Source organism: Entelurus aequoreus, linkage group LG07, assembly GCF_033978785.1.
Source record: "Entelurus aequoreus isolate RoL-2023_Sb linkage group LG07, RoL_Eaeq_v1.1, whole genome shotgun sequence".
Classification (NCBI taxonomy): domain Eukaryota; kingdom Metazoa; phylum Chordata; class Actinopteri; order Syngnathiformes; family Syngnathidae; genus Entelurus; species Entelurus aequoreus.
The window spans coordinates 56115183-56129770 of record NC_084737.1 but is presented as its reverse complement, the minus strand read 5'-3'; the positions used below and the strand labels follow the sequence as shown (position 1 = coordinate 56129770).

Here is a 14588-nt window from a genome sequence, read left to right as displayed (position 1 = left end):
CTGCACATTTTGTAGATCAGACTTCTCCATTGAACACTGTGGGTCAAAAAGTTCAAAGAGTTCAAGTGAAGCACACAACTCTATAGGACACATTTGAACACTTCTAAAGTGTTTTTTTCTGGATTGAATAACCATAAAACAATCAAAACTGCAATTGGGCACTTAAAGAAACACCCATTACCAAGTATGTTTGTTCCAGTTATAAACTTCAACTGCAGACAAATATTTATTGAATGTTCTGACCTCTCCAGTTTTGTTCCGCCTGTCCAAACTTCCTTTAGTCACATTGTGTGTTCATCACGACAGAAGCAATATCATTAAGTGCTGGTAGTCCCAGTAAAAAGCCTTGTATAAACACTTTACTCTTCCATTGGGACCAAATGCGTTGACAGTGTCACCTATAAATGCTGTGGTTTAGTGGCAGGTAAATGGTACATTTCATCTCTTCAAACAAAGCACGCTGCATGAGGGAACGTTTGTTTGCCCAGGATGTCCACTCTGAGGCCAACAAGTGACCAAAATGGTGTTTTATTCCACATAAAGGTAGCGCTTTTCTATTTGTTAAGCTTTTAACAGGGTTTTTTTTTTTAACCAGCGTTTACTGTGACCAAATGTTCTTCACTTACACAGTGTGCAAAATATATAACCTTCTGATTTAGTTGAAAAAAATATGGTTGATTTACTCTAACATAGAAACACATAATTTAAAGAAAATAACATTCAATAAAAGTAGTAAAGTAATTGTTATTATATTGAGGTACATAAGAAAAGGTTCAAATGTAATGAATAAAGTATTTTGGTCAAACATAGATTTCAGATCTTGTACAGTAGCAGATGTGCTTGCAGTAGTGTACTTGCAGTTTATTGTAGTTGTAGTAAAATACTTGCAGTAGTTTACTTGCAGTTTATTGTAGTTGTAGTAAAATACTTGCAGTAGTGTACTTGCAGTTTATTGTAGTTGTATTACAATACTTGCAGTAGTGTACTTGCAGTTTATTGTAGTTGTAGTACAATACTTGCAGTAGTGTACTTGCAGTCTATTGTAGTTGTAGTACAATACTTGCAGTAGTGTACTTGCAGTTTATTGTAGTTGTAGTACAATACTTGCAGTAGTGTAATTGCAGTGAATTGTAGCAGTAGTACTTGTAGTGGTGTACTTGTAGTTTCTTGTGGTTCAGTTGATTGTAGTTGTAGTCCGCATCAGTGTGCCTAACTATCAATAAAAGGCTGCAGATTGTTGATGCATTTTCCCTTGTGGATCAATAAAGTTTGTGTAAGTCTAAATTTAAGTCTAAGGCAAACACAATGCTGTGTGCTGTTTATCGTCCTCTGTCCTTCCGCGATTTTAGCTCTTTGTAAAATGTCCGCGCAACACCCTGTGCTCACTTCTGACCTTCATGGAAAAGGCGGAGAATCTTTATATACATGCGATTTCTTAGTTTTATATTGTTTATTAAATTTGCAAAAATTTACGAAAAAGAAAAGAAAAAAGTTGTTTATCATTGTCTTTATGGTGTTATTGTGTGTAGAATCTGTGATGAGGTGGGGACACTGTCCAGGGTGTCCCGCGCCTACCGCCCGAATGCAAACCCTCCCGACACCGAAAGGGACAAGCGGTAGAATGTGTGTAGAATGTTAAGGACAAAAATGAATGTATTCCATTTTGAAATAAGGCTGTGACATAACAAAATGTGGAAAAAGTGAATACTTTTTGGATGCACTATATAGTGACGTACTTGTCGTTTCTTACAGTGGTAGTACTTGTAGTTGTACTACTTGTAGTTTATTGTAGCCGTAGTATTTGGAGTAGTGAACTTGTAGTTTATTGTATTACTTGTTGTGAAATAATGGACGCTGCAACGCGACTTGCGTGAGCTTACATCGTAGCCATCTTTTATTATTGTACTCTCATGCTTGTAACACTGCGCAACATTTGTGGGCATGCTACAGGAACACTGCAGGGACATAACAGACACTCACCGCTTTAATGCATGCTTTCAGCATTTTTACAGGTAAGTTACCAATCCGTCCTGGGTTCGATCCCCGGGTTCGGGGTCTTTCTGTGTGGAGTTTGCATGTTCTCCCCGTTACTGCGTGGGTTCCCTCCGGGTACTCCGGCTTACTCCACCTCCAAAGACATGCACCTGGGGATAGGTTGATTGGCAACACAATATTGGCCCGAGTGTGTGAATGTGAATGTGAATGTTGTCTATCTATCTGTGTTGGCCCTGCGATTAAGAGGCGACTTGTCCAGGGTGTACCCCGCCTTCCGCCCGAGTGCAGCTGGGACAGGCTGCAGCACCCCCCGCAACCAAGAGGGGGACAAGGGGTAGAAAATTAATGGCTGGATGGAAGTTACCAATCCCAGAAAACCGTGGACACCATCTTTGTCTGTTAGAGGTGTTAGAGCCTCCACTTTGGCTGGGTCTGGCTTTAAACCATCCGCCGTTATGAGGCAACTAACATATGGCACTGGCGTCTGCCTAACATGGCACTTGTTGAAATTGAGTTTGAGATTGTATTTTGTTGCTCGTTTAACCACTTGACGCAAGATTGCATCATGTTCGTGGTCAGTGGGGGGTGCAACTACAATGTCGTCCATCACATTTATGGCTCCTGTTATGCCCTGAAGCATTTCATCCATGATGTGCTGAAATATTTCTGGTTCACACTTTAGTCTAAAAGGCAGCCTCAGCCATCTGTACCGCCAGTTCGGCATGTTGACTGTTGTGAGAAATGATGATGGTTCATCCAGCTCGATTTGCAGAAAACCGGATTTGGCATCTAAAACTGTGAAGATTTTGGCAACAGGAATCAAAGAGATGACTTCTTCCATGATGCGCATGGGGTGATGTTCTCTCTTTATGCCTTTATTCAGGTGGGGCCAATGCAGATTCTTATCTTGCCATTACGCACTGCAGCAACAATGAAAATCACCCATTCTGTTCGACGCTCTACTTTTGTGATGAACCCATCCTTCTCCATTTCTTTTAACTTGTCCATTATTTTCTCTTTTAGTGCAGCTGGCTGTCGGCGGACAGGATGGACCACACCCTTGGCATTTGGGTCTATTTCAATCATGTCTGGTGCCTGGGAGGGTTCCTGTAGTGTGGGTTGGTTCAGGGAAGTCACTCAGTCCAGCTGAAACACTGTGAGAAGTAGTGACATATTTGTCCACTCAAAAAAAAAAGAGATCACAGACACCCTGACACACAAGGTCACTACTCCAGCAGCTGGCCGCCTTTCAGCACTGCAGAATACACTGAAGCGCACCGAGCTGCCACGATAGATGCGGGGAATAGACCCAGCAGGCCCCAACCAAGACAGGCATCCGGAAGGAGTGGACGGCGAGACCAAGGGGCCCCAGACACGCATCCTGGCTGCAGTAGCCTGAGGTGCCGACCACCGCCGAACAAGCAGGGCCCAGGAGCGACCCCCCAAAATATATACATATATACATTTATATATACATACAGTAACACTTTAGTATGGAGAACATATGAACCATTTATTAGTTGCTTATTAACATAGGGTTAGGGTTAGGGTTAGGGTAAGGGTTAGGGTAAGGGTCAGGGTAAGGGTTAAGGCAGGGGTGGGCAATTAATTTTCACCGGGGGCCGCATAAGCAACCCGAGCACTGCTGGAGGGCCACACGACAATATTTCAATTAAATTTTGCTCAATATTATTTTTGATATACCGTAAGATAAATAATAATGATGATAATAGTAATAATAATTAATAATAATAATAATAATTTAATTTAACCTAACTTAACTTTATACAAAAGCAGATTGCTTTTGATGGTCACTTTATCCTGCATTATCCAACATTTTTCCACATCAGATTTGGACAACCATCTGTTGTTAAAAATAGTTTTTAATCATATTTATTTTATATTGTTTTTTATATTGGTTTTATATGTAATTGTTTTTTCTTTTTATTCAGTCATTGGTGGAGCTAAGGATAATATTTGAATATTGTTTGTAATATTGTTGTGCAGCACTTTGGAAACATTTTGTTGTTTAAATGTGCTATATAAATAAAGTGGATTGGATTGTCACACCTGCCAGCTTGTCCCAACACGCATTTACTTCTGTGAACAAGTCATTACCTGTGGTTGTCTCTTTAATTGACTGCATCAGAGCTCTCATCCAAAGTTAGCGAAAAACAGTCCATGTCTCCGGGCATTATCAGCGCAACAAAGTCCAATAAGCACTCCTTAATAAACTCTCCGTCAGAAAACGCCTTACTTTTTCTGGCGCTTTTGTGAGAAATGACAAAACTTGTCTTGACGGCTGCATCTCTGGGGGTGTGAAATATGGCACAAAGTCCTTGTTGGGTTTGCAATTTTACCATCAACGCATCAGCCTCCCTTGCGCGCGCTTCATCAGACACATCCCGGTATTTTCCCTCGTGTTTCTTCGTGTAGTGGCGATTAAAATGATATTTAAACACAGCGAACTGTGTACCACACATTAAGCACACGGCTTTACCATTAATTTATGTAAAGAAATACTTGGCAGTCCATGTCTTGTTGGAAACACGCCATTCCTCATCAACTTTTCTTTTTTTAGCGTCTCATCACTTGTCTCTATGCACCTTCACTCACAGGTTCCCCCCGGACATACGGCATAAATAACACATTTCAAAATAAAAGCAGCACAGTTGTATTGCGCGCACGACATAGATGTTTTTTAAACTTTATTTTGTAATTTGTAATTGCGCCGTTCAATTCACTCACAATCGCACACGCGGAAGTAATACAAATAACGCTTTTCAAAACAAAAGCAGCACCGTTGTATTGCACACTCGACATAGATACTTTTTGAAATTTATTTTGTAATTTATGATTGGCCTCACGCGGGCCGGACAGGGTTGCGCAACGGGCCGGATGCGGCCCGCGGGCCGTACAATGCCCAGGTCTGGGTTAAGGCTAGGGTTAGGGTTGGGGTTGGGGTTGGGGTTGGTGGTAGGGTTAGGGTTAGAGTTGGGGTCATGGTCAGGGTTAGGGTTAGGGTTAGGGCTAGGGTTAGCCATGCAGAATAAGGCATTAATAAGTACTTAATAAGTACTTAATAAATACTTAATAATGACTAATTAACAGCCAATATGCTACTAATTTGCATGTTAATAAGTAACTAATTAATGGTTCATATGTTCTCCATATTAAAGTAAAAATGTTTTGTATTGAACCGTTTCGGTACGGGGGTTTCGGTTCGGTACGGGGGTGTACCGAACGAGTTTCTAAGCTAAAGTCTTAACAAGCTGCTTGGCTTCTTCTGCCTCTGTCTCAGCACACAACCATCTGATTGGTTACACAAAAAGAGGTAACAGCCAATCAACAGTGCGTATTCAAAGCGGTAACAGCCAATCAGCAGTGCATATTCAGAGCGCATGTAGTCAGTGCTTCAGCGTCGAGCAGGTAGGTGTTTAGCAGGTGAGCATAAGGCAGCGGACTCTCCCCAAATTAAAATAAACACCTCCCAGTCAACTACTAGTAACATCACTATGAGCCTGTTGACCTTCTAGAAACTTAAACTGCAGCTCAGCTCGCTCGCAGTCCTGGTTTGAGGTGAAGGCTAATTAGCCTTTAGCGTAACGTTAGCTCATTTTGCGGTGTGTGTGTGTGTGTGTAGTCTCTCCTATTGCTATTGTACTATTTTTTCAGCTATAGTTACATTAATCATTAGTAATGGAGCGGCCTAGTTTTGAATGGCAGGGTCCCTGCTATCACATGTTGATAAAAATATAACATTTACATAATAAAAATCAACTACGGGCTTCCCAAATGCTTTAATAAATTAAGCATGATGTGTTGACTTGAAACTGTTTAATGTTGCACTTTTTATACGTGGAAGAAAAGTTTTGTCATTTTATTTAATCTGAGCAACAACTTGAGGCTGTTTAATGTTGATTAACGTGGGCAGAATTGTTATAGTGTTCCCAATTGTCATAACTGGGTTCTTGGGTTTTGCTTCTCCGGAAGGCAAAGGAAAATTGGCGCGTGCAAGACGTGAATTTAAATACATGATTTAATTTTAACAAATAAAAAAACTACAAAAAAAAGGGAAGCAAACAAAAGGCGCACACAAAGGCGGAAATACAAACTTGACTATGAAACAAAAGGCATGCACGTGGGCACAAAAACTATGAACAATAAAACAAAAACACTAACTGTGGCATAAATGAACAAAACTTACTTGGTAAAGAACTGTGACAAGACATGGAGCAGAGTGATGAAATAGTGTGAGGACGCCAGGACGAACAACAGAAACAGACAGATTTAAATAGTAACGTGATCAGTGAAAACAGGTGCATGACTCGAAACGTGAAACAGGTGCGTGACAAGACAGGTGAAAACTAATGGGTGACCATGGAAACCAAACCAAACAAGGAAGTGCAACCAGGAACTAAAAAGAGTCCAAAAAATAAACACATGGCCAAAACAAAAACATGAACAGACATGACACCAATGTTGAAAGGATTAAGCCATTGTTTACAAATTTGGTAAATAAATAACCAAAAAATTGATATTTTGTCGTTTTCTCACTGTACCGAAAATGAACCGCACTGTGACCTCTGAACCGAGGTACGTACCGAACCGAAATTTTTGTGTACCATTACACCCCTAGTATGTACACATATACAAATACAGTACACATACACACATATATACACGTACACATAGTGATGGGAAAGCTACTCGGAAAATGTAGTATACTAAGCTACAAGTTACTCTTGATTAAATGTAGCTAAGCTACAGGTGAAGGTATCCCCAGAGAATTTTAGCAAGCTACACAACAAGCTACACGGCAAAAGCAGCTTGCGACATTAAAGCTACATTATATAAATATTAAGTTAAAGTCCCAAAAATCGTCACACACACACTGGGTGTGGTGAAACTTGTCCTCTGCATTTGACCCATCCCCATGTTCACACCCTGGGAGGTGAGGGGAGCAGTGAGCAGCAGCGTGCGCCACGCTCGGGAATCATTTGGTGATTTAACCTCCAATTCCAACCCTTGATGCTGAGTACCAAGCAGGGAGGTAATTGGTACCATTTTTATAGTCTTTGGTATGACTCGGCCGGGGTTTGAACTCACGACCTTTCAGTCTCAGGGCGGACACTTTGACCACAAAGCCACTGAGATGGTTAATGTACAACTTTCCACCAAACAAAAGAAAAAATGCTCATTTTGATTGTTTGTTAAAATAAACACAACTTAGAAACATGTGCTTTGTCTGGCTTTTTAACATTTCTTTAAAATTGCGCACCATGTACAAAATGAGGGAAAAAACATAGGAACCAAATTAAATAAAAGGCAGTGAAACAATAACAATGCTAAATAAATACCATAATATATACTGTAATGGAGACTTTTCAGCACAGGATACATTCCAACAAGTTTTAAAAGAAACCACAGTGGCAAAATGAAAATGAGGTTATTTTCATTTTGCCACAGACTCCAAAGGAACAAACTAATTGTCTCACAAAAGAGAACTGGGAAAGCAAAAGGGAACTGCATTTTTTAGGAATTTTGCCCATCGTTCACAATCATTATGAAAGTCATGACGACGAATGGATTTAAAAAAAAAAAAGCATTCTAACTTGTACATAACCGTAAATAAATGTCAGTTTACAGCAGAGCCAATGGGAGGTCCTCTATTCTGCCCATAAAACCCAATAAATAATCATCCAAAAAGCGGCAACAATACTCCATTTACATTTTGTGACTTGAATATTAACCAAGTATTAGTGATATTGTTATTATAAGCACTAACACAGACAAACTATTTTAGCTGCAACGTGATCACCAGTTTATGCTGTTTCCTCGCTTCCCTGCTCCTTGGAAGGTTATTATAGTTAATAATTAATGCTTCTCACCTGGGTAGAAGAAGGCTGAGGCAAATTCCAACAAGTTGGTACATTTTGACAGCCAATTTAGACCCGGCAATGCCAAGAACGACACGAAAAGACGCTTGGCTCCATCTCCCTTTTCTTCGTGAAGATTATGTGTTATTCTTTATCTAAACAGGAATATAACACGATTCTATCAGTCGGCATCTTAATGACAGCAGACTTTGCACGGTAAGTGATGTTTTATTATGTTTGTTAGCTCTCCTGAAGTCTGCAGTAAGTAACAATCAGTGATGTTGGGGAAAAAAGCAAACGTTGTAATGCCTTCTTGAAATTAAGGGCATATGCGCAAAATGAGCAAAATATGTGAATATTACATCGTATTATACATGTGCCTGTTACTATATTACATATATACTTACTTCATGTATATAAAACTCTAATGGAGGTGTTTACATGTTTTTTTAAGGGCTTTATAGGCAGAATAGAGCGGCTCCCATAGGCTTTATTGTAAACAGACTTTTAATATTTAGAATAAATTTAGAATACATTAGGGCTGTGAATCTTTGGGTGTTCCACGATTCGATTCAATATCGATTCTTGGGTCACGATTCAATTCAAAATCTTTTTTTTTTTTCAATTCAACACGATTCTCCATTAAAAAAAGATTTTTTCCCGATTCAAGACGATTCTCTATTCATTCAATACATAGGATTTCAGCAGGATCTACCCCAGTCTGCTGACATGCAAGCAGAGTAGTAGATTTTTGTAAAAAACTTTTATAATTGTAAAGGACAATGTTTTATCAACGGATTGCAATAATGTAAATTTGTTTGAACTATTAAATGAACCAAAAATATGACTTATTTTATCTTTGTGAAAATATTGGACACAGTGTGTTGTCAAGCTTATGAGATGTGATACAAGTGTAAGCCACTGTGACACTATTGTTCATTTATTTTTATTTTTATAAATGTCTAATGATAATGTCAATGAGGGGTTTTTAATCACTGCTATGTTGAAATTGTAACTAATATTGATACTGTTGTTGATAATATTCATTTTTGTTTCACTACTTTTGGTTTGTTCTGTGTCGTGTTTGTGTCTCCTCTCAATTGCTCTGTTTATTGCAGTTCTGAGTGTTGCTGGGTCGGATTTGGTTTTGGAATTGGATTGCATTGTTATGGTATTGCTGTGTATTGTTTTGTTGGATTGATTAATCAAAAAATAACAAAATAAAAATAAATGTATTTATTGTTTTAATAAAAAAAAAATTAATCGATTTTTAAAAAATGAGAATCGATTCAGAATCGCACAACGTGAGAATCACGATTCGAATTCGAATCAATTTTTTCCCACACCCCTAGAATACATTAAAAGAATACATCCATTGTCATTTTTTTAATAATATTTTGTGAATGATTGGTAAAATTCCAAAAAAAAAGTGCACTTTCCCTTTAACAAACTCCAGTTTTACATGAACGGAAATCAATAAAACTGAACATATTTAAAGTAAACATATTTTCCGGAACAGAGTCTAACGAAATGAAATTCTTCCCCAACTTCTACATTTTAAGTTCTCCCGAACGGGACAAGCGGTAGAAAATGGATGGATGGATATAAGTAACCATGTTAAGCGGTAGAAAATGGATGCATGGATGGTAATGTAATTGAGAGTGTACTTATGGAACTAAATGGCCCCAATAAGGGTCCATTACTATTAACTGTCATTTAGCAGGGGACACCCTACAACGACCTCTGGGGGTCCCCACACCCCACTATGTATTTATTTTAGTTTGCCTTTTCTTTGGCCCACCCCTATAATGTTATTAATTTTCTCTGCCTACAGTAAATAAAAACATCTATCTTTATCTTGACATAAAAACAATGACTTGTGTGTTGTTTGGGAACAGTTGATAATAGTTATTATGTCCAGTAAAACTTTAAACTCAACTCACCTTAATGTGTGTTCTTCAATGTGTGTTCCACGTCTTCCATGTCGAGAGCAGTTTTGATTTGGGCTTACATGTTAAACAACTCAAATTAATGTTTTGGGTGTTGTTTTATCCAAACGCATATACAGCTGAGATAGGCTTCAGCACCCCCCGCGATCCCAAAAGGGACAAGCAGTAGAAAATGGATGGATGGATGGATATACATTTTTGTTCAAATGTGGCCAAGTAGATGCACCATGAGTTTCCTGGGCGTCATCTTCATCACCAAAAGAAAAATCAAAGGAAGATAATCCCTCTGCCATCTCTTTTTTTTTTTTTTTTTTCAAATCGCCTACTTGAATATTCCCTCTTTTCTTATCCGACTTCCTCGTCGTCATTTGGGATGTGCGTGTCTGTTGTGATTTCCCTTTCTGGTTCGATGACCCTATCTTGCCTCTGATTGGCCTGTCCGTAATGTTTTGCCCTAATCTTAACTAATCGTGACTCATCATAGAAAACCAACCAATCATCATGAATTTTCCCGTATGTTTTTGTACCGTGCCTATAGAGTTGCGCTAGTCAATTTCTCTCTTTCAAATCTCTTTCTCTTCTCCCTCTCTCTTCTTTTATAACTTGTAGCTTTGTAGGGATAGCTATTTTTAGACTGATGGGTCTAAAAATAGCTAAGCTACGCGTTTAAAAAGTAGCGAAGCTACTGCCAAGCTACTGGGAAATGTAGTTGAGCTACGTAGCTCCCCTATGTGTAGCGAGCTACTGCTCAACACTGCAAACACATGCATACATACACATACACATATACATACATACATACATACATACATATATACACTACCGTTCAAAAGTTTGGGGTCACCCAAACAATTTTGTGGAATAGCCTTCATTTCTAAGAACAAGAATAGACTGTCGAGTTTCAGATGAAAGTTCTCTTTTTCTGGCCATTCTGAGCGTTTAATTGACCCCACAAATGTGATGCTCCAGAAACTCAATCTGCTCAAAGGAAGGTCAGTTTTGTAGCTTCTGTAACGAGCTAAACTGTTTTCAGATGTGTGAACATGATTGCACAAGGGTTTTCTAATCATCAATTAGCCTTCTGAGCCAATGAGCAAACACATTGTACCATTAGAACACTGGAGTGATAGTTGCTGGAAATGGGCCTCTATACACCTATGTAGATATTGCACCAAAAACCAGACATTTGCAGCTAGAATAGTCATTTATCACATTAGTAATGTATAGAGTGTATTTCTTTAAAGTTAAGACTAGTTTAAAGTTATCTTAATTGAAAAGTACAGGGATTTTCCTTCAAAAATAAGGACATTTCAATGTGACCCCAAACTTTTGAACGGTTGTGTACATACAGTATGTAACAATAATAATTACATACATACACACACACACACACACACACACACACACACACACACACACACACACACACACACACACACACACACACACACACACACACACACACACACACACACACACACACACACACACACACACACACACACATATAAACAAACAATTCTATTCACAGGCCGACGGGGCAGCGATCCAGCCCCGAAACCCACTGTCCACCGAGAACCAGCTGATCACTTATTCCCCCCCAAAGGTCCGGCCAACCCCCCCCCCCCCCCCCCCCCCCAGGGACAACCCCCGACAAGCCTGCACCCAGACGACGGCATGACACTGGGCGTGAAGGATGGCCCGACACCCGACAAGCCAACAAACGAGAACGAAGCCAGCAAGTTTGCCAGCCCCGACAACCACCATGCGTTGCCGCAAACCCCAACATCGGCCACCCCCCAAGCACCGGACCCAGCAGCCACGGGCGCCCACTCCACAAGCAAACGGCAGCAGAAACAACGGCTGCATACCCCTGACAACCAGCACCACTCGATCAAATCATAGTGACAGAAAAACCGTGACCGACAACCACACACCAATTTCTTGTAGTTGTAATACTTGTAGTCATGGTGTACTTGTAGTTTTTTGTAGTTGTAGTACTTCTAGTACCGTACTTGTAGTAGTAGTGTACTTGAAGTTTCTTGTTGTTGTAGTACGTGCAGTCGTGTACCTGTAGTTTATTGTATTAGTAGTACTTGTAGTGGTATAATTGTAGTTTCCTATAATGATTACTGAGACAATAAAAACAATTTACACATTACAAAAACTTATCTTGGCAAAACATTACAAGTTAGTTGAATATTCCAAATTGATGCATTTTCAAAAACACCATGAAAAGCACAATGAACTTAGACTTTGTCTCAGTGTATTTACAAACCCATGAAACTTTAAACACTAACTATTTAGCATTTTCATGTTGGCAGTTCAGTAAATACATGTTTGGAAAAGCAATGGAGTGTTTCTTCAAACCGCCACATTGGTGACATCCACAACTGCCACAACACATTCATTTATCATCATTCAAATATTATCAATCAATCAATCAATGTTTATTTATATAGCCCTAAATCACAAGTGTCTCAAAGGGCTGTACAATTATAATATAATCAAAATCATTGTCAAAATGACACCATAATAGTCAAATGTAAGGTAAAATAACTACAAACTTAACCAATATGAACATGGTAGATTTACACATAAAATAAAATAGAACAAACAACAAATGAAAAAACACACATTTTTACAGTGGAATTCAAAGTGCACATCAACAATTTGCGAACGCTGCATGGAATTCTAACTACAAAGATGATGGTCATGTTGACTTACGTCTTTGAATCTTACCATTTTGTTAAAGACAGCTGACACGTCATCTTTAAACAGCGTCACGTGTGACGTGGGTTACACTTGAATTGCTATTGCGACATCCAGTGGACACATTTAAGAACAGCAGTTTCTTTCATTAAAAAAATTGCAGCTCATATTTATACTGAGAAATCTCAATTTGCGGGCTGCGGGCCGTACGTTTGACACCTCTGGTCTATACTCTATAGTAAACATGTCCCGTGAACATTTGGGTGCAAAATAAACCATATTGACAAAATCCAAGACTCATACTAAATAATAATAATACAAACATAAATGATACAAATATTGTAGTTTATCAGTTATTTTGTGTTGCTTTGGTAAGAATAATGAAATATGTCTAAGTTCAACGACTCCTAAGAAACACAACTCACTTCCTCCAAAGTTGATTGAACTTGACAAACTTTGCTCTGCTGCTTGCCTATTTATTGTCCTGACTATGAAACCTCAGGTAATATTTAACAGCAACGCGTGACAGACACACAACAACCTTTCCGCACACCTTTCTGCCGCTGCATGGATCCTGTTGTCATTTCTTTCCAAAACATATCCTGATTGTTCTTTAAGTCATGGTTAGTTCATGAGAGAACACACTTTTTCAGCTTGATGTTTTTCTACGAGTGTTCACTGAGTTTACGTCCACTCAGGTCTCCATTGCCAGGGTGGTCCTTGGTGTCTGTGGACTGGCCATCGTTGTTGTTCTCATCACGGTGCCCACTGTCATTTATTTGAAGGGTAAGTCTTATTTTTATTTGATTACATTCTTCCTGATAGTTATTTTTTTAAGGCTGTGTGATAAAAGTTGAGATTTTAGTGCTATCCATTCCTGTCATTATCAGTTATTGGCAACCTTTAACAGCATGCTGTCCTGCCCCTCCCCTTCTTTATGGGTATTATCATGATGTCAAAATTACATGGGAAATTGACCTCATATATGCGTGATGTTACCATGAACTTTAAACGTTCCATCCAGCGCACTTTTTTTATACACCAAAGTTATATCAAAGAACAAAAAACATGAGAAAAATGATTTGTCCAAACTCTGAAAAGCCAACACACTGTACAGTAGTTCTTATAGTAAAACCATGGTAATGGTTAAGTAGATTATGAACATGCTGAATATTAAAGAACATCCTATCCAATAAGGAGTAGCAAGAGTTTATTTAAATCATATACTGTGTATATATATATATATATATATATATATATATATATATATATATATATATATATATATATATATATATATATATATATATATATATTTACACAATACAAGCCAAAAGTTTGGACACACCTTCTCATTTAATGGGTTTTCTTTATTTTCATGACTATTTACATTGTAGATTGCCACTGAAGGCATCACATCTATGAATGAACACATGTGGAGTTATGTACTTAACAAAAAAAGGTGAAAACATGTTTTGTATTCTAGTTTCTTCAAAATAGCCACCCTTTGCTCTGATTACTGTTTTGCACACTCTTGGCATTCTCTTGATGAGCTTCAAGAGGTAGTCACCCTAAAGGGTTTTCACTTCCCAGGTGTAATAGTTTTGATGCCTTCAGTGACAATCGACAATGTAAATAGTCATGAAAAAAAAAAAACGCATTGAAATGAGAAGGTGTGTCCAAACTTTTGGCCTGTACTGTACACACACACACACACACACACACACACACACACACACACACACACACACACACACACACACACACACACACACACACACACACACACACACACACACACACACACACACACACACACACACACACACACACACACACACACACACACACACACACACACACACATATATATATATACGCAAATTTAAGCAAGTTTAAGCGTCATTTGCTACAAAAGGCATTATTCATATTGCGTTATTGTGATGTGTGGTATAATATGAAGAAATGTAATGTAAATTCATTCCAAGGAATATGTGTATGCAGTATAAGTGAAAGATCAGGGTGTATTTATCTCTGTACTTGGATTTGAAGG

General features: G+C 38.7%; 1 protein-coding gene across 1 annotated transcript in view; it reads left to right on the top strand.

Moving 5' to 3' along the window:
* The first annotated feature begins 13103 nt into the window (after window positions 1-13103).
* Window positions 13104-14588, top strand: part of LOC133653133 (dipeptidyl peptidase 4-like) — a 40307-nt gene continuing 38822 nt past the window's right edge. The window contains exons 1-2 of the mRNA XM_062052156.1: window positions 13104-13158; window positions 13234-13321. Of these exons, the coding sequence (XP_061908140.1) occupies window positions 13156-13158; window positions 13234-13321 (91 nt within the window). The 5' untranslated portion in view covers window positions 13104-13155. The remainder of the gene's footprint in view (window positions 13159-13233; window positions 13322-14588) is intronic.